At 41.8% G+C, this 20,577-nt stretch overlaps 2 protein-coding genes across 2 annotated transcripts; both read right to left on the bottom strand.

Annotated features, from left to right (window-relative positions):
• Positions 1 to 737: 737 nt before the first annotated feature.
• LOC139641878 (lipase member I-like) lies at positions 738 to 4,289 on the bottom strand. The gene is made up of 11 exons (XM_071516499.1): positions 4,283 to 4,289; positions 3,981 to 4,055; positions 3,700 to 3,890; positions 3,164 to 3,272; positions 2,966 to 3,064; positions 2,644 to 2,751; positions 2,379 to 2,546; positions 1,613 to 1,705; positions 1,413 to 1,524; positions 1,129 to 1,311; positions 738 to 1,035 (listed from the first exon to the last, which is right to left on the bottom strand). The coding sequence occupies exons 1-11, from the start codon at positions 4,287 to 4,289 to the stop codon at positions 930 to 932; spliced, it is 1,251 nt and encodes a 416-aa protein (XP_071372600.1). The 3' UTR covers positions 738 to 929.
• Positions 4,290 to 4,531: 242 nt separating this feature from the next.
• Positions 4,532 to 19,551, bottom strand: st14a (ST14 transmembrane serine protease matriptase a). Its single transcript, XM_071516492.1, has 19 exons — positions 19,172 to 19,551; positions 15,772 to 15,931; positions 15,218 to 15,348; positions 14,906 to 14,976; positions 13,910 to 14,076; positions 13,691 to 13,726; positions 12,609 to 12,843; positions 11,718 to 11,860; positions 11,479 to 11,582; positions 11,246 to 11,358; positions 11,016 to 11,152; positions 10,776 to 10,880; positions 10,535 to 10,642; positions 10,318 to 10,431; positions 9,768 to 9,890; positions 9,375 to 9,558; positions 7,101 to 7,372; positions 6,444 to 6,580; positions 4,532 to 5,613 (listed from the first exon to the last, which is right to left on the bottom strand). Exons 1-19 carry the CDS (start codon positions 19,211 to 19,213, stop codon positions 5,452 to 5,454), a joined length of 2,544 nt encoding a protein of 847 aa, XP_071372593.1. The 5' UTR covers positions 19,214 to 19,551; the 3' UTR covers positions 4,532 to 5,451.
• Between the last annotated feature and the right edge of the window lie 1,026 nt (positions 19,552 to 20,577).

The following is a 20,577-nucleotide window of genomic DNA, read 5'->3' as shown; positions in this document are numbered from 1 at the left end:
TCACAGAAAATGTTCTTTCTGTGAATGAACTTTATTGAGAAAAAATGCTCGTCGTTATCAGCGCCCGTACGCAGCAGCAGAAGTGTCAAAATGAAGCTACTTATACATTAGATTACATCATGTAATTTAGCAGACGCCTTTGTCCAAAGCGACTTACAATAAGCCATTTGATTTTATGGCATTCGATGGACACTTCTATGTAAAATGTCTTACAGTAGGGGAGAAACGGGTGATGTGACAAAATGAGTCATGTGATCACAGATTTAGGGGGGAAAAACCCCTGAATCTGTGATCAGGTTATTTCATCATAGTAAAGATGATTTTGTATCTATCTGGAAGTGTCAGTGGCAATTTAGTCTTTTATTGCATTATTCTTGCATTAGTCTTGCATTATTATCCTTTTGAAAATAACAGAAATGGATCACCATGCTATGTTGAAGTAAACATAAGTAATTATGTTGTTAGAATATAATTCTCAGAAGAGACATACATGCTGGGAAGAAAAGACTGAAAAGGACAAAACAGGTTTTAGGTTGTGTAACCTTTGTTGCTTCATTGAAATGAAACAAGTTATATTATTTCCTAAAATAGCACCAGTACAGTTTGTTCTGTACTAAGGTAGAGAGGAGTGGCACATTTTACCCCCACAGACCTCAACTTTATCCTCATGCTCAACTTACTTGGTGTGAGTTAAGACAAAAGACCAACTTGTTTCAGAAAATGTTTTAATTGACACGGATGCCCAACAATCTTAAGTATACGTATATAGCAATTTTTGTTTTGAATAAATACACATTTATTTTGCATAAGAAGCACAAGATGTAAAACGAGACTAATTTTACCCCAGTCTCCCCTACCATGAATGTATTACATTTTTCGTGGAACCAAATCCCTACTAACTCTGGCCGTGATAACATGACTGGACCAAATCATAATTTAGGTTTCTTTAGTAGATGGATGCCTTTTGAAGTTTGAAGATCAACTTGAATGACTTGATTTTCCACAGCGGATACACTCCTCGTCCAGTAAACATTTCTGTGGGACAAAGCAAAAGATTAGTCTCAGGGACGGGACGGTAGATACTGTGGTTCCTGGGTACAGCAGACTGTTGGGAGTGGACATGTTTACCCTGCATGTGTAGGAAGCTGAGTCAGCAGCATGTAGCTGATTTTAATTCTCCTTTTCATCCACTGGAAGTATAATAGACGCTCTGAATAGAATTTAAGTGACATGGTTTTGAAGTCTTCTACATGGTCCACTGAAATCAGGAAGCGGTACACCTCATGTGGCTGAAAATCCACCGTGGAAGGACTGCTTGGAGAAACAGTAGAGGTGTAATTAGAGGTTTGTTGTTAATGGAAATAAAAAGTGAAATATACCATCTTAAGATACAAGCGAAGATGATCCCTCACCCTGAGACCAGCATGATGGAAGTTTTGCTGAGATCTCCCTTTAGCTGAATGAATAACTGTGCCTGAAGTGAGGTGTTTCCCTCAAGATGAATCTCCAGAAGAAACGGGGAGACTAAAAAAAGACACATAAATCAGATATTACTACATAAAGCCAACCTCCTCTTGCAAACCAAACTGTGACAATCCACCTGCGTCCTGACCGCAGTACGGGGCAGTTGCTGAGATGTCTAGGACGGCTGTGACTTGCTTGAAGCGGACAGGGCGGTTCGGAGGCAGCCAGCTGATGTCATATCCTATTGGCAGAAAAGAGTGTGGTGATGACAGACCCCAAATCCTCCAGTTCTTTCTCTGCATACCAACACTATCTGATAATACAGTGGGTTTTCAATCATATGCCATCGTCCCCCAACAGTGTGCAAGTTTTCATTCCAACCGAAACACTACAGCAGCTGATTTCACTAATTAGACATTTTGATCCATGAAATCAGCTGCTGTCGGGTTTCTTTGGAGTGAAAATCTGCATTTTCCCCGCTTTTCAATGGCAGATGATTAAAAACTGTTCCATTTATTATCTATTAATTGTTTTTCTTTCTTTCTTTCTTTCTTTCTTTCTCTTTCTTTCTTTCTTTCTTTCTTTCTTTACTTTATCCAATATAGTGCAATACTCAAACAGTGCAATTACTTACAGTGCAAGAACTATATTCTGTATTTGATTCTGATCTTATCGTTTTCTTCTACTGTTTCTATTTGTTTTGGGGGTTTTTTATATACTGTTTTATATATATATACTGTTTTTTATATACTGTTTTTATTGGTTTATATTGTGTTCATTCTTTCTGTGTTTTGACAAAGTACACAAGCAACCACTAAGCTAAATTCCATTATGTGCAAATATACTTGGCCAATAAAAGGATTCTGATTCTGATAACAGATGTGAATAAAACAGTTTTTTTACGTTTCCCATACCCAGCTGTGGGCAGACACTGAGCCCAGGCAGGCGGCAGTGTGTGCAGAGCGTCTTTTTAAAGTCAGACACACTCTCACAGGGAAGGGCGGTGAGTTTGCACGCGGCCTGGATGGAGCTGGTGAAAAGCTGGAAGGCGCGGCGGTGGCTGCAGAGCAAGTACTGCTCACCTGCAGGAGCACAGCAGAGGATCGTTCAGACTGGGGCAGGTCGGTCTTCAGGTCCACTGTCCCGCTGATGTGGCATTACATTAACTCACATACTTACTATGCATGAGAGCTTGAGGGCAACCAGGATGCTCATGTCCGCTACCAATGTAGAAATCAAGATGGCCCACTGGTCTGGAAAACCCCAAGGCAGCCACAGGTTCATTAGCTGAAGAGATCATTTAATTAGCAAAAAAGAGAAGAAGAGAAGAAGATTACTGTCATACTTACACAAGAAAAATGCAGTGAAATTTTCACTGCATCTATCCTGGATACACTCCAACATAGCTCCCTACACATATGCATTTCCTCAGAGGGGTCAAAGCATTATTGTAGAAACTTAAAATTGGGTGTAATGTGATCCCTACAACAACTAATCTTACCATTGAAGTTGGTGTGGACCACATCCACATACTGTGCATCAGTGTAATTCAAAGAAACTTTATCTGTCTCTGAAAAGATGGGCGCAAATGGATCGAGACCTAAGAGAAAAATAAATGTTAAAAAGTAAAGTAAAAGCTACTTTGTTTAAAACTACTAATAACTACTAAGACGTAACCTACAGGTTACAGGTAGCCCACCTGTGATTCTGCCGATGGCTCCATGCAGAGAACGGCCAGCAGAACCAGCAACATGGGCTCCTACTCCAAATCCTATTAAGTGGAACATTTCTGCAGAGGAACCCCTTTCCTGGAGGAAAAATAACCAAACTTCATTTAAGATGAAGGTAAAGAGGTGTATGTTGAGTAATATTGCAAAGTAAACCACTCATTTAATATCACTCATGGGAACTATTCAAATTTTTAGCTGATGTTTGTTTTGAAAACTGCAATTAGCAAGCTCATTTTATATGCTTGTTTTTTATAGAATTATTTATCTGATATGTTTTCTTATGGTATGTTCTGTGACTTTCGGCCAATCACATGTTTTCTTAGCCTTGTTGTCTTTTAAAAGAGAACCACATTGGAAATAAGCTGCAAGTTATCATCAGTGAGTTTAATTAATGCATAACTGATGGCTGTGCATTATTTTTGATTAGCAAATAAACAAACTTCAGTGAGGCCTGCCTATCTCTGCTGGGCATCACAGGAGGAGAAGAGGTGCACCTTGAACTCACCAGCAGCGCCCGGATGCTTTGTCCCAGCCTCTCACCGATCTGCCCGGCTCCATCTGTGATCTCCTGCTCCGGCGGCAGCAGCCAGTCCGCTGCCAGCACGTTCCTCCGCCCCTCCAGCAGCAGCAGCTCCCGGGCCATGATGCCCACCCAGCCGGGCGGAGCTGCGGGCGGCCTCCTGCCCGGCACGATCACTACGGTTGGATTGTCCGGGTTCCAGAGAGATCCTGATTCAGAGAGACTTGGCGTCACCTCAAAGGGAGAACCGCAGGGACTGCTCTCACCTGAAAACCCTAAGAGCTGTAGCTGTGGAGAGGAGGGGCTGCTGCTGAGGAAATCCCCACAGTGGACAAGGTCACCTGGATGAGAACGTTTTTTATACAAAGACAATACAATTATTTCTACATATTACGCAGAATAGCCACTTAAACATACAGCATACTTAATGAGGATTTAAGGAGCATGTTCTGTGACTTACTGATCACAGGATCATTCAATAGACAAAACACCAGTTGCACCTGGACCCAGAATGAGCAGAAGTTCCTGACAGCTTTACAGAGTCCATCAGTTCTCCGTCTCCATGTACTGTCCATCATCGTATGCACAATGCAAATCACTCTCCTCTCTCCTGACAGAGCTTTTTGTTCTCCAACACGTCCTGCTGGAGGAGGAGACTCCAGGAATTTGTAATGCAAATATTGCACAGTATAATTCAGTTTAAATTAGGTGTAAGGGAATACATAGAGTATATGGTAATATTGAAGCAAAGCCTTGCAATAAGTATATTTTAAATGCATGTCACTGCATCAAAATAGACATGCAAAGAATCGGTGGCATTATTAGGAATGTTTTATTTAAAAACACATACTATATAAAATACACATTTACACAGCAGATTTGAGATAGTACAGCTTGCCCAGTCTATAGTGTCATTGCGTTTAGTGCATGAGGGTCATATAGGCATGTTAGACCTAGAAGATTAAAAACTAAAAACAAAACCACCTATTTTACTCTGTGTTTTATTCGGATAGAAAAGTATTTCACATCTTAAAATGAAATGCAATCACTGAAGACAATGCATTTAAAAGCAAACAATCACATCTCCGGCTTTCTCTCATTCCCTTCAAGTCGGGGTTCCTGGTCGGACTAAAATCTGAACATACTAACTAAATGCGTAAGATACCAAGCCATAGGAGGTAGGATGGACTTGAGCTTGCTGTCACTTTGCTTCCCTTTATACAATTCAGGACAAAGACAACAAGAAAACGGGGGAGGTGATTCATAGTAAGGCCACTGATAAAGGATTGCATCAGCTGTAATATGATTGTTGGACAACAGAGTGAAAGAATATCTCACAGGTGTGCATTTCATATCTGTACATGTGTAACAATCACACCTAAAAGCTACTTCTCATTTGTGGCACATAATATTGTTCTCCATCAAAACACACAATGACAATACCTAAAAACACAAAAAATAAAACATTTATTTACATTTCAAAAATATTTAAAACCAAAACCAGAAGTCATAAAATCGCAGTGTGCATAACAATTTGTTGCAGTTGCTCTTCAAGCAAACAGTGCACTGTCCACCGCAGCTGTGAATAGGAGCCAAGTCTCCACTACATCATCCGAAAAGGGAGAGTGGCGCTCGATTGGAACAACAAGTACTTGTCGTCAGTCCGTGTCCGTGTCCCTGTCCCTGTCCGTGTCCTCGGGCCCTTGCTGGACCGCCCCCCCCCCCCCCCCTGCGGTCTTACACCCCCGTCTTTTCTTTGATCCAGCCGCGGAACTTGGTGACCGTGGAGTAGATGCCGGGTTTGTTTCTGCGGGCGCAGCCGTCGCCCCAGCTCACCACGCCGGCCAGGAACGTATGACCCCCGCTGGACGGGCTGGACAGAGGGCCGCCGGAGTCGCCCTGACACAGACACACACAGGTACGTGATAGTGTTAGTATAGGTGGTATACGCATGAGGACAGTGTGCTCACATAATCTCACAATTTCTGCCTTTTTCCATGTCCTCTTTTTCTTTTCTCTATTGTTTCCCTCTCCTTTCCCACCTATTTTTTCTCTTGCCTCTCCCTTTCTCGTTTTTCTTCCTTTCTCCCTTGTCTTGTTCCCTCTTTCCTTATGTCTCTCTCTCTCCCTCTCTCTCTCTAATTTGTTATAAGTAACTTACTTGTTTTTATCTGTATCTATTAGGGCTTAACTGATATGGATTTGTGAAGGCTGATATCAATATTTTTGGTTTGAAGCTGCCAATTAAATGTGCCCATTTTCATGCCAGTTTCCCCCCCAAAAAAATTAAATTATTCAGTGTTTTATTCTTGGCAGGGTGGAAAAGCCTCTGAATCAGTATTTAGTAAAACTCTCCATTGAATCCCAGCATGATGATTACTCAATCATACATACTCGTGTAGAATCTGATCAATAAGAACAATTTGTGATTACGGGCTTTCCATAGATAATAATAAGTTCCATATTGATCAGTTATACAGTAAACATGTAATCAAACAAACTGCATCATATCCATCATATTGGAGGTGGCCGATATCCAGTCTTTAGTAGAAGGCCAATATCGGCTCGATGTCTCTGCAAACCAGCATATCGGTCTAACCTGAGTATCCATGTCCTTTGTTGCTCAGCGAAACACTTTGTGACAAAACCTGTTTTACCAGAAGTGCTCATAGAAAAATAACCTGACAGGACAGAAAGAGGGCCAGCGAGGGCTTCGGGGGCCGCAGTACCTGACAAGCATCGATCCCTCCGCTTAGCACTCCGGCACACATCATCCGGGACGTGATCTGGCCTCCCATCAGGCGGTCACACACCGTGCTGTTGATGATACGGACCTGGGCCTTCTGGAGCACCGGTGCAGCATATCCTACATCACACACACACACACACACACAACGACATCATCAGACCTCACTTGGTCCAGTCTAGTGTCATGTGATTAAGGTAGGGAGTCTACAGTCATGTGGTGCTTATACTGCCCATGACATATTACCGTAAAACTATTAGAGACAGGCTATTATTCATTTTGGCAGGTCCCAAAAGTGATGAAATGTACCACTATTCTGTAAAGAATTGTGCAGCTCAAACTTGTAGAAAAGCAGTTTTTTGGCCTACAGCCTAAACATATTACTGGTATAACCAACTGATGTCAGATATCTGTCTTAAATGATCACACAAAACTATTAACTACTTTATCAAATAAATGAAAAAATAAAAAATGTGATTTATTACTGGTGACATACCCGTAGGCCACCAGAATATACTGGTCATCAGTCTTCCAAACAAAGCGTCAGTGCATCAAAATGGAATTAAATAAAACTGCCAAAGCCACAAAAGTGAATAAATAAAAAGAAGGAACACAAGGTTCTCTGGTTGTCTGGACTCACCTCCCTCTCGGGTGGCGCCCCATCCGGTGATCCACACCGAGTTCCCCGGGGGGAAGACGTGTTGGGGGGAGGGGACGCAGATGGGCCGGATGTAGTCGCTGTAGGTCACAGGACTGTCCAGCTCCATGAGGGCGATGTCGTTGTCGAAGGTGTACGCGTTGTAGTAAGGGTGGGATATCACCTGCTTCACGTTCCTCTTCGCTACGTTCTTTCCGTTCTGCCTCTGGATGTGAAGGCCCATGTAGGCCTCCCAAGTGCCGGGCTGGGAGTATCTGGACACACACACACACACACACACACACACACACACACACAGAGACAGAGAATCTCAAAGTTCATTCTCAGGTTTTGAGAATCATTAACAGTCATGAGCACATCTTATATCACATGATGCATATATAAAAAAGGTGGCATATTCATCTTATAAAAAAATATGTAGAAAAAACTGCCACCGGTATTGAAAATCATACTGCAACCACAATATTCAGAAAAAAATCATAACATGGTTCAGGCCTTGTTTAGAGTTATAGTTAATTGGCAAAAAAGTAAAAAACGAAACCAAAAACACGAACAAACAGCCAAACCTCCCACCATGTCAGTGTGTGGTAAGTCACACCGCATCCTTATAAACTGTTTAGGTGGTTAAAGTTTCACACAATAACTGTCCATTTTGTTTTTATACAAAAACCAGTGGGCTCAGCACCAAAATGTGTGAACTGGACAGCAGAGTGCTTGTGTTTTTAAATTATTCAGCCACACACAGCCAAGCTTTGTGGTTTGCTTGTTAAAACACAGATGTCCAAGGTTTCAGTTAGCACATGGGCTCACTGCTGGAGGAACAAATGTTGATCTTCAAAGTCAAACTATTGAATTGTCCACAAAGGAGAAGTTGCAAAGTATTTTGCCTGTATGGTTCCAAGGAATCAAGAGGTGCTTTTGTTAAGGTCTAGTAACAACTCAAATCAGTTTTTCATCTTTTTCAGTTTTCATCGTTATGGGACTATTTTTGCAGATTTTGTCAGCGTCTTTCAGGGTGTCTGCAAGTTTCATCAACCTCAATTTAAGAAGTTAGAATGGAATAGCAAACTAAAGTAAACCTAAATGTATGTAGCACCTTTCAAAACCGGAGTTACAAAATGCTTCACAAAACAGAGGAGCAGCAGCAATATAAAAGAAGCTTAATTCTTAACAGAAATAAAAAAGGACACAGACATGACAGACAATAACATCAACAGAAAGCCAATATATAAAGAGGATTTTTGAGACGTTGTGGCCAGAACCTGAACCAGACTGTTTACGTCCTTATAGGTGATGAAGAGGATCTTAAAATCGATCTGGGATTTAACAGGCAGCCAGGGCAGAGAAGCCGATACTGGAGTAATGTTTTGAACTAGTTGTAATCTGGAAATGGTGTCTTGACTGAGGTGTGGAGGAGACAAAGGCGTGGATTACTCTTTCCAAATCTTGGAAAGATAGTATAGGGCGCACTTCAGCAACATTTTGCAATTGGAAGAAACAGGACTGCATCAGTTTTTTAACATAATGATCAAATTTAAGACCAGTGTAAGACCAATTCATAATTGAAAACAAACAAAAACGAGAAAATGAAACCAGATGTAAACATTTTTAAGACCTGTAACACTGCAGTTAAGATTTAAAACACTATATTTAACTGTATTCAAGACTATTTAAGACCTTGAATTTAGATAATATAAGACATTTTAAGTTAAGACCTTTTCAGGACCTGATCTTTTGTCTGTTTAGAGATTGCTATAAAATAATAAGTGGCCATGATCAAGATGCATTAATCTAGGAATTAAATCTCATTCTTCGACTAATTCCCATCAACACATCACAACTGGACTTGTTCTTGATTGGCTCTCCTCACTGAACACTTGCTAAAATCATTCCAATCAGGCAAGGTTGCAGCATTTGAACTGGCACACACCACACATTTGAATTAGAGGAGCAGGTGTTGTCAGCCAATCAGTGTCCAGTATTGTGACTGTTCTGCCTGTAAGATCTTCAAATTCATTCTATATATACTCTTTTAACTAAACTACATTTATTTACAAAACAAATTGAGGAACATTATTCTTATCCTGAGCCATGGCAGATTTGAAAACAAAATCATGAAAACTGAGTAAGGAAAAAGGAAGCACCTGGAGGTATAATTGCTGCTAGATAATTTGAGGAGTCACAACATGCACTGTAGCAACATCTTGGCACTGGAAACCCTGATGGGGAAAATAAGAGAGGAAAGTATGAAGCTACCTGGTCTTGCCGTCATCTTGCACACAGTGTGCGGCGGTGACCAGCCAGCGCGGGCTGATGATGGACGCTCCGCACACGTGACCATAGCCCTTGACATGGAGGCTGACCTGCCAGGGAAACTCCCCTTCCTCTGCCTCTTGACCGCCCACAATGCGCGACGTCTTGAACAAATTCCTGCCGCATTCTGTGAGATAAACAGTCAGTCAATCACAGCGGAGGCTTGTCTGGGCTTGCTGTGATGCCTAAAGTGGGTGGAAGTTGTGCTTCGTACACATCTGTTTTGTCATGCATGCTAAACAATGCAGATGGAGTTAATAACTAGTTTTGATCTTGCACAACAATGCCAGAAGCCAACAACTCATCTGCACCCGATGAAGCTGGTTTACAACATACCGCAGTTAGCCTCGTCAGAGCCGTCCTCACAGTCCGCTGTCCCGTCACATTCTGGGTTCACTTTACTGATGCACTTGTTGTTTTTACATTTATATGTAACATCACTGCAAGTCACATCAGAGACTAGAGAGAGGGGAAGAAAAGAACGTGACAGCAATCAACTCCAAAGCCATGAAACAGACTCTGCATAACTGTCTACAGTGCAGAGGGAAAATTAGGCACACCCTGCAAAAAAATGTCAATTTTAACAAGTCATTTAGTCATGGAGTCATTCAAATTTATTCTCTAAACAGGTGAAAAAATTCTGCCAATGAGGTGAGATAATGTTCTTGAATCAAATGACACTACCTTTAAATAATGCAGATCGCTTCACTGGTATCAAGATAACGTCACTTAATTTGTTGCATTGGAGTCAAGTGGAATTACTTCACTCCACTGCTAAATTGCTCCATTTGCTTTGAGAAAAATGAGATTTTAAAACTCTAGACTACTAGACCCAATCGCTTGTTGCAATGGACAGTTTTGCAGTGTGAGAGAAAACTGGTCTCACCTCGTGCACAGTTCAGCTCATCGGACCCGTCCCCGCAGTCGTCCCTGCCATCACAGCGCTTCTTTTCAGAAACACATTTGCCATTCTGACATCCTAGCTCTCCAGATTTACACCCTTAAAAAGAGAAAAAAAATGAGATGTGAGAAAACAGACTAAGGACCTTTTCGTGCTCATGTGCTCTAGTCCTCAAGTCCTCCGTCAGCGTAACAGGTCTTACCGCAGTTCAGCTCGTCTGAGTTGTCTCCACAGTCGTTTACGCCATCGCACTGCCAGAACATGGGCTTGCACAATCCGTTTTTACAATTGATGTCGGTGGATTTGCACTCTGGAAGGAAACGTGTATTTAATAATACATACTCCATATCTCAGCTCTGCCATTTTGTGTGCTAACCCTATAGAGAGTAGTTGGTAATAGTAAAAATATCAGTATAGTCTGAGATACTGGACTTAGCACTCACTGCAGTTCATCTCATCACTCATGTCCCCGCAGTCATTCCAGCCATCACACTTGAGGTTTGAGCTGATGCAGCGCTGGTTGTTGCACTGGAACTGCTTTGGACAAGCTGTGGAGAGGGATAACACTTCCGTTCAGCCGGGCGAGAAACACAGAGTTCAGCTAAAATTACACAAATAGCCCATAAGAAATCATCATCGTCATCGGGGGGGGGAGAAACCGAGGCGCCGTTTTCTCTACTCACGGTCTTTAGAGTCGATGGCCACAAACTCGGCGGTGAAGCCTCGGTCCACATAGGAGGCGTCGGCATAAAACAACACGGATATTTTGTTGGTGCTGCTGGTCTCCGTCACTGTGCCATCAGGCTTTTCTCCGCACAGCCTGAGGATGAGACAAGGCACACGCGGGGACATGTCAGCCCGTTACGCAATCCCTATCTGGCTCTTACGCCGGGCCTTGCGGGTACGGACTCACCTCTTTCCGTTGATCTCCACATAGTCTTTTTTGCAGGTGGCGCTGTTCTCCTGCCCGGGCTCGGACAGGAGGAACTTCTTGAACGTCACCTTCACCACTTTGTCAGCAGGGACCTTTAAGGGGAGATGGAGAGGTGTGGGAAAACGAGACTAAATGGTGTGGGAAGTAACTGACCTTTGACCTGGAGACTGCATGTATAAAACATATGATGTGGCTGGGGAACGTGTTCTCACCTCGATCTTCCACTCACAGAAAATGTTGGGTGGGTAGTAGTTTGGGTAGTTGGGAGAGGTGAAATTGCCTTTTTTGCCCGTCAGCTGGCCGCCACATGTCGTTCCTATCACACACGTACAGAAGACAAGCATTCGCGTTTGCACAGATATCAAGCATTTATACTGTAGCTTGTAACATATACAGGCTCAAACATGTAATTGTGTGAGAGATGAGCTGCAGTCCGTGCATGAGACCCTACCTTTGCCTCCGCGGCGGACCTGTGAGACGTGCGCTCTGAGGCCGGGGAAGTTCTTCTTCTCATTGGTCACCAACGTCACCAGCATGACGTTGCGAGAGGACAGGAAGGTCAGGGGGTCACTGGGGGAGTAGTACCCACAAATCCTGTAGAAAACAAACAAACAGACAACATAAAATTCCTTCCTAAAAGTCTTAACTAGTTTACTGATATGGCAGGCTGATATGGGCCTTAAATTAAAAGATATCAGACAGACAGTGTCATCTGATATTATGCAGTTTAAAATACATATTTATTGTATAATTGATCAATACTACAGTGGTTGCCCATGGAAAGCCCTTAACTTGAATTGATTCCAGTACAACATTTTGATTTCATAGTAATTTCAGTAAGTATGGATAAATTATTGTGGGGTTCAATTGAGGATTTTAGTGTCCCCTTGTCAAAATGCTGTTTCAGAGGCTTTTCCAGCCTGTCAAGAATAAAATACTAGATGAAAAGCTGAATATTTTTAATTCTTCGGCATGAAAATTGTCAAATTTAAAGGTATGGAATATCAGCACAAATTATCAGATATCAGCAGCTTCAATCCAAAAGAATCGGCCTTCAAAAACCTATATTGGTTGAACCTTAAAACATTTCCCCCCAAAAAGTCCATGTAGTGTTTTAGTCTTGTAGTTTTTCAGTGTGGATCACATAACATCTGACCAGCAGAGGGCCGTGCATACAAGACAAGACATCTATTCTACAGCCCCAGGATTCTCCAAAACTAATCCATAAGCATGTATGGCAATACAAGACAATAAGGTCATGGAAAAAAACACGGGTGCAGCAGGCAGAAGAGTTACTCATCTGCCCGGTGTTGAACTGAGACGAGGCAAAGTGCAAACTCACTCTTCCATAACACGGCTCTCGATGGCCACCAGGGAGTCGTAGATTTTGACAAAGTCATTCTTGCAGTTCTCTTCCAGATTGAAGGTGTCAAAGTCAAGCTTGATGACGTAGCCGGGGTCCGCTCTCAGCTGCCACTGGACGACGGTGTTGGAGGGATAAGGCTTGTTGGGGAAGCCAGGGGACGTGATGGTCCCTATGTGATCGGATTTTGTATGTTCGGTGTACCTGTAAAACTCTGAGGAGACAGTTTACATTCAGTTTAGTAATCCGTTAACGTATTCTCTCTTACTTCAAATGAAACCATGTCATATAATCAGCTCCACAGGACTGGAGTAGCCCAATTCGCCCCGGTGCAACTGAAATTTCAACCCGGCTGAAGCAGACAGATTTCACTATGCTGATACTAACTATGCAAATGCCTGATCTCATCATTTCACTCCAATGCACTCTTTTGTGCAAGCGCCATCACTGTTTTTAAGATTTCTATTTGATTACTGCCATATTCTGCATATGACAAACACTAAGTTGAATATACAAAGTCTGTAATAACGGTAAATTACAGTGATGCTTTCACAAACTACATTCCAACAACATTTGATCTACAACACATGGAATCATTTTAGCATGCATTTCATCTATGTAGTTTCTCTGTAGTTCACTTTTTCCAAAGTCATATGTTTCTCATCAGAAGTCGTTTGCAATAACAAAACAAACTGCATGCCCAAATATGACCTGGATATATGTTTACCATGCAAGTCAGTCATTTTCCCATGCATGTAAACATATTATGCAATTCAACTTTCTGAATTCTTGATTCAGGGTAGAGGGATAATGCAGTTGCATTACCTATAAAAACCTATTTGTAGTTTTGTTGTCAGCTTTGTTATTTGTTGTCAGCTAAAGAATTTTCAAATGACAGATGAAAAATAATGGTCCCAGCTAAACACTCAAAACCCAGTGAACTCTGTGTTTCACATGATTTGTAGTTTTCCATGTCTATAGATATCCATTGTCACAGCATTTGCACATTCTTGAAGACACCTCTAGTGAAAGTAACTGATGGATGCAGGCAGAGTACTCACCGCTGAATGTTTTCTTGAGCAAGCGGGAATCAAGAGCTGTAAGACAAAGCACAAAGTTAAAAAAAATATCTGTGAGAGCATGTACCTGGTTAAGATGAGGATATTGACAGCACAACAGAAAAGGAATTAAATTAAGTCAATAACCAGATAGAAGTTAATTTATTGACAAGGAGTGAATGAGATGAAATGCGTCACAAAAGACAGCAGTTAGTCCTCTACCTGATGACACCACGTCATCGAAGACCAGAGAGTTGCCAGGAGAGTTTCCGGAGCGTTGATTTTTGTCCACTAGCTTGTCCATGGAGGATATGGCGCTGTTCACGGCTGCCTCTTGGCCTTTAGGCACGCTGAACTCAGACAGGTAGTAGGCGATGACGCTGCCTTCACTAGGATCAACAAGACGAGGATTCAAACACCACATTTAGCATGGATTCAATGGCATTCAGCCAGAGCAAACTGCTGAAAACACAGTGTCATATTGCTAGTGGGGTTAGACCGATGCATTTATTTGCAGATATATCTGGACGATGTTGGCCTTACATTAAATATTTCTCCCAGATCACTGCTACATAAAAGTCTGTAAAAGTTTGGAATTTTCTTTTTTTTGGTACATTATTTTTTGCACATATTCATTTAAGTGTCCAGTAATGTTTTTGTAAATTACTTCTTCATTTTAAGGCCTAATGTCTCCTAGAGTTTCCCCTACTATGAACAGGTGTGATGGGTCACCCTGCTGTAAGGAGCTGCTAACCGTCCTAAAAGAATTTCACTAGCATTGGTTTCAATGGAAAGTTTTAGTGTCCTATCATGGTCTAAATGCTGTTTCAGGCTTTTCCACCTTGTGAAGAATAAAATACTGAGGGGAAAACAATGAATCCTTGTCATTTTGTGGAACAAAAATGCTCAAATTTAAAAATCCTCAGTCATTCCTGCCCCTCTGTAATGTATCTATCTACTATAAAAGAATTTAAAAAATGCTACAATTCTGAGATATTGAATACCTCATGTATAGCACAAAATATCAGCTAACAGTGACTTCAGTCTAAAAGTATCAGTATTCAAAAACCTGTATTGGTTGCACCCAGATTACCCAATCTGTGACGGAGCGTCACAGATTGAAGCGGATAAGCGGTCAGAGAAATACACAAATGAAACTAAGGTGAGAGAATTGAAGGTGATAAAGGTTGACTCATCACTGCAGCCTCACTGTCATACCTGAAGGCCTGAACCGTAGAACCAACATAGTATTTGGCCAGCTGTGGAGTCTTGGAGTAGATGGCTTTAAGCTGAGAGAGAGAGAGAGAGATAGATAGATAGATAGATAGATAGAGAGAGAGAGAGAGAGAGAGAGAGAGAGAGAGAGAGAGAGAGAGAGACAGTGGAGGAAAACACAGCAGTTGCATGAATGAATGTGTGAAGACACAAAAACCCCAAAACAAACAAACAAAACTTCTTGACACACAGATATGCTTAACCTCATATTCTGTGATGAGGGCTGCGGTGTGCGAGCCTCGGCAGCGGTCTCACCTGTGAAGTCACCTGCTTCGCCAGCGCTTTGAACTCGACGCTGCTGGAGTCCTCGTAGGCATCTTCAAAGACCTGGTTGGTGATCCGCATGGAGCCGCTGTACATCTGTTTGACCCGCACGTCTTTACGGACTGCAGGAGCACACAGACAGACAGAATGAACTTCTCCCTCTCACTATTTCAAGTTATTTTCTCTCTATAGTTTTGCTGTTGTACAATTCTCCTCTGTCTGCGTTAGGTTTTGCTTTCTCTGCCCAATTCCCCTGTTTTTGTATGTCATCTTGTTTTTTTTTTCCTTCTTTTGGGATGAGATGCCCTAGGATTTTCTTATCTCTTTTTCCAGTTTTCACTCCTTTGTATGTGCAAATAAACATAACCCAAAAGAATAAATGTGCATTGAGCTCCAACTTGCCCATGAATATTACTCACTCTCTCTCTCTCTCTCTCTCTCTCTCTCTCTCTCATCTGCATTTACATTCTTCGTTTACGTGTAAACCATTGACAGCCATATTTGTTAAATGTAAATCGACTCGACTAGAGGAAGGGTTTACTCACAGTGGAAGTGCCAGACCAGCAGTCCGGTCATAAGTGCAACAACAGCAGCGAAGATCACCACACCGATCACGGCCCCGATTTTCCCCGGACCCTTCTTCTTTTCGAGCTTCTTGGTGTCGGACGCCGGCAGGAACTGGACAGACGTGTCCCAGTCTTTGTCCTGAAAACAGACAGAGAGGCCATGAGGGTTGAGTGTATAGATGAATGAATGATCAGTACATCAAGTTAGAGGGACCAAACCAGCCAATAACAGCTGCCAAATTATAATTCAACCATTTCATGAGAGGCTGAAGACATATTTTTACACTTTGTAGATGTAAAACTACACAGGCTGCGCCCCCAAGCATGGTGCTATGATGACAATGTTGTTTTTGTTTTCCATACAGACAGGATGGAAAGCACTATGTTTTCTCGACCTAAGGAGATTAGTGTTAGATATGTGACAGCAGCAGGCAGCAAGTATGTACTTGTGTATTTTAGGAATGTCCCAGCCTTTAGTGACCCACAGAATCTGGGTCTGAATGTATGTGTGAATAAATCATAACAAAATGCTTCTCTTTGAAAAAATCTACAGGTTTTTCTGAGTTGATTCTCGAGGGAAGCAAATTGTAATCGTTTTTTCTTCAACATTTGCTAATCCAAAAAAAAGCAAAAAGGGACAGTTTCAGTGGCTGTTTCTTAATGACTTATCAAGGACCTTCATGCATGAGTCACAGCTGTGTGGTTGCCTCTAAGACATGAGACGGACGGGGGAGGGAGCGAAAAAGTTTCACAGCGTCAAAACCTGTCAAACCTGCTGGAAACAAACCACTTGTAGGTCTACGGTGGATTCACAACAAGTTTCTGTGACTGCTCGCTTAAACTGTGGATCACGCAAACACTGGATTACCTCATGTAACTGGGCCACCTCAAATAAACTTAAAAACCTGAGTGTGTTTCATAAACTTCAAAACCAATTCCTTTGACTTGCATTTTGTGCCTGCCATTCTCTTTTGAAATAATAACAATTACGAGGAGCAAAGTTAATCTTCAGCGCAGAACCACAGCACCACTAATTATTATATAAAAGCGGGGCAGTGCTGTCTTCAGGCCAGTATAAACGAGGTCCTCCTCTATCCTGAAACTCATTCTGAATGACAAGAATGAATTACAATGCACCCATGAGAGCGGCTGTGTTGACTCAAGCATTAAAATGCAGCACTTTGATGGAGCAGTTGTTTTCAAAGAGCGGGCTGTTTTATATTTGTCGTTTTGCAGAGCTCGTGAGAGAGCCTGCGGAATAAATATTCAACCCAAGTACGGTTCTCTTTTGTTTATTAACCAAATATTACATGCATCATGCGTTTACCTCCAGAGGGATTTTAAAGTGGAGCCTACAAATTGCTGAAAAAGGCTTATAGGCTTATAGATTGGGAATCAAAGAAAACAGCATATTTCATATTGTACGAGATGTAGTTTTCTTTATTATCGCGAGTTTCTGAGTAAATTGTCAATGGATCAAAACACACTTAGTATAGCAGCCTTACAACTGGATAATCCTCAGATCTATTTTGGTACCCTGGCGAGAAAAGACCCAGAAGGGACTCAAAGACCAAGTCAATGAGACAGACAACACTAATTTGTCCTATTTTTATCCCCATACTTCGAGGGTGTGGAATCACCCTACTCAGATCTTAACCCAAGCTAGAGAAGGACTGGAGTCAACAAGTCACGACAGGGCGGTGGGAGCTGGTGGAATCCAGGCTTCGCTCACTTCACTCCCAACACTGTAGCAGTAAGAAACAGTAAGGTGGGAGTGCTTTCTGAAGACAGATGTACAGTATACTGATGAAGCCCAGGGGGGTTCCCAAACTTTTACATGTGAAGAGCCCCCCGGAGAGACGCGGTTCAGACCACCGAGTCCTATTTGATTCAGGTTTTGACCCATTTGAGAGGATTTTTAGAGTCTGTCTAATCCATTCTGTACATGGGGAGACGGGACACCTCTGATCAGGGATGGGACGATATATCGAAATTCAATATATCCCAATACAAAAATGTGTATTATGCAATATGTATTGTGGGGCAGAAACACAAATTGCGATCTTAGCTCCATTTTATTCAGCTGTAGTAATCACAAATGAGACGGCTTGCCCATCAGTTTCTCAAGCTCTCAATCGAAAATTTGATTATTTTCACTTTGTAATGACATTTTTAAATTGTTGTTTACATTCTAGCGAGCCAATGCCACTGCTAGAAAGATCTGTGGCTCATAATTCTGCACAGTCAGACTTTGTTGCCATTCAACTTTTTATTGATCACATCGTATCGTGGTTGTATTGAATCGTGAACCCCGCATCGTGTATCGAATCATATCGTGAGAGAAGCGTATCGTCTCATGATCCCTAATTCTTATACATTTTCTCATTGTGCCATCTTCTTCTGAATGAAGTAACAGAGAAATTGAATTCACATGCACACACACAGTTGTTGACAACACGTTACTGTTACCATCTTGTTTTCTCCCTCTCCCCCATCACCTTTGATGATCTACGTTTTAACTGTTACTTCCCATTGTTTGGGATTGTTATTTTAATCTTAATAGGCCTAATCATTCTTGTCCTACTTGTTACCCTGTTATTTTGACCTTAGGAATGTGCTTTGGCAATACTCCACTGTATATGGTCATGCCAATAAATCTCTTTGAATTGAATTGAATTCATTTTGCTGGGGCACAGTTTGAGTATGTGGCCTCTTCACATTGGCATACAACACTTTTGGACCTTTTACTAGGGCGGGACAAGTGTAAAACATAAAAATGTCGACTTCAACCGCTGATGCAGCTCTAATCGTCAGAAACAGAGGCTTGGCAAAGGAATGAGAGCATTAGTTTCCTTCTAATTGCTGGTTTCGTTCTCAGCTACAAATTTGTCTCTAGGCAAACCAGTGTATTAGTGATAAGAGTGGTGGAGAGAGTTGGGGCACATAATATCCCCATACGCTGACAAATTAGGATTCAAGTAGTAGGACAGTTGTTTTACTTTATGTCTTATATTTCAGCTTCATCGTGCCAATATGAAAGTGTTGTTTGTGTGCCATGGAAACATCATAGGCTGCTGATGTTTTCTGGTACAGGACTGACAGGTTTCCAATGCATAGTTTCATTAAAGCTTTAAGCTTATTAGAGTATATACAGCCTCTGTCTGTTTCTGTAGTTTGGTTCACTTCCTGATGGCCTAACCCTGTCCCACAAATATGCACCAAAGTGAGGAAAGAGGCAGATCAGCGTCAGTGTAGAAAAGCTGGAAATAATGTCATCCAGCAACTACAAAACCGGAACTGTTTCATATAAGAGACACACCTGACAGAATGAAACAGACCCACTTTCATCCCATGACCTGACTGGAATAAAGTTTCTTACCGACTTTGGGGTGTATCTCATTCCACTGTCCATGTAGTCCATGACCGGTCAGTGCTTGGACTAGGACTGCTAGAATAAAAAAACAAAAAAACAAAACAAAAATCCACTCCCCTTCTTTTGGCTGACTTGTGTTAGTTTCTGTCCGTCCTCTCGGTTTCCAAGGTGAATCTGCGGGCCCGTCGTCGCCAAAGAGATCCTGGTGTTTTTTCAACGATTTCACCCACCGAGCACAAAATTGGAGTAAAATAAGCCTAATTAAAGAAAATAGCTAGTCACAAAAGCAGTCACAACGGGGGAAATAGCTTGCAATGCGCTTTAATGGAGGCTCTTCTTCTGCCGAGATGTTCCCAAATGTCTGTGTAACAAAAATATGTCGACTACCTGAGCGACTGCAACGACAATACAAAAAAAAAAAAAAAAAAAAAGTTTTCCGGGCGCGTCAGGTTTCTGCGGGCGTGTCCACGAGACACCTGCAACCATGTCCGGTTACCTGCCCGCCACAGGTGAAATCAGGAAATGTTTAGAGGGTTTTCTGAGGAATTTGGCGAGAAATTACTTAAATTTGGTGATAAAAACGCACCATAATCTGATAATAATCCCGGTAATCCTCAAGGTTTACAATATAGTATTTACACCTGGCGAGTTTACTGTGTTTTTTTGCAATGGGCGTGGCTATATTTCCAAGGAAGAGAAAACAGCGCACAATTAAACTAAATGACCAAAAATAATGTTTATTTAGGCTACTGTGTTATGCTCTCCAAAAATCATTTGAAGCGAGGGTTTCACTTTTCCTATTTTTAGTAGCCTATCAGTCATGTGGACATTACTCAACCTGTGCCATGATTATGATGAGTCACCTATGTTGAATCATTTTGTTTTTTTTACATCCAGGTATATGAGCCACAGGTTTCTGTTTTGTCATTTGAGAAATAGGACGCCCCCCCCCTCCCTTCCTGGAAATCCCCTGTCAGCCAGCATGTGATGAATCAGTTGAAATATGCCCCATTCATAAATCATCACAGAAACTACAAAGATCAATCCACTGAATAGGGATGTGCCTAGAAGCACGATTGATTAAAAATAACATATATTCAGTGTTGATCAGAAGAGGAACGCTGTTCACCGGAGCTGCTCGTTGGAAATATGGCGAGTCCATAAAAAAGAAGACAAAATCCAAGGCACTCTCCTCTGTATAAAGTTGAAAAGCCTTTATTATTCTCTGCTATTTCATGTTAAAATGTTAGAAAACGCACCCAGAATAAGGCCGGGCGGGGAGAGAGAACAGTGTTTCATTGTTCTCCGCACCCTGAAGAAGCTTTTCTCACATTTTAACATGAAATAGCCAATAGTGATAAAGGTTTTTTAACTTTATACAGAGGAGAGTGCCTTGGGGTTTTTTCTCCTTT

The sequence above is a fragment of the Centroberyx affinis genome, unplaced genomic scaffold, assembly GCF_046629955.1.
Source record: "Centroberyx affinis isolate AG114_WGS23_722 - 3 ecotype Tasmania unplaced genomic scaffold, CSIRO-AGI_Caff_v1 ptg000406l_1, whole genome shotgun sequence".
Lineage (NCBI taxonomy): Eukaryota > Metazoa > Chordata > Actinopteri > Beryciformes > Berycidae > Centroberyx > Centroberyx affinis.
This window is presented reverse-complemented; position numbering and strand designations above follow the sequence as displayed.

Bases quoted from the DNA above. Each gene is read 5' to 3' on its own strand.
- LOC139641878 (XM_071516499.1), bottom strand. The intron at 1,525-1,612 runs GTCAGGACGCAG...GTCTTTTTTTAG, and splicing joins AGCAACTGCCCCGTACTGCG to TCTCCCCGTTTCTTCTGGAG. The intron at 1,312-1,412 runs GTGAGGGATCAT...TTCTCCAAGCAG, and splicing joins TCCATCATGCTGGTCTCAGG to TCCTTCCACGGTGGATTTTC.
- st14a (XM_071516492.1), bottom strand. From the start codon at position 19,213: ATGGACTACATGGACAGTGGAATGAGATACACCCCAAAGTCG. The intron at 14,077-14,905 runs GTATGACAGTGA...TGTTGATCCTAG, and splicing joins TCTACGGTTCAGGCCTTCAG to TGAAGGCAGCGTCATCGCCT. The intron at 10,432-10,534 runs GTAAGACCTGTT...TCTCTTTTTAAG, and splicing joins CTCAGACGAGCTGAACTGCG to GGTGTAAATCTGGAGAGCTA.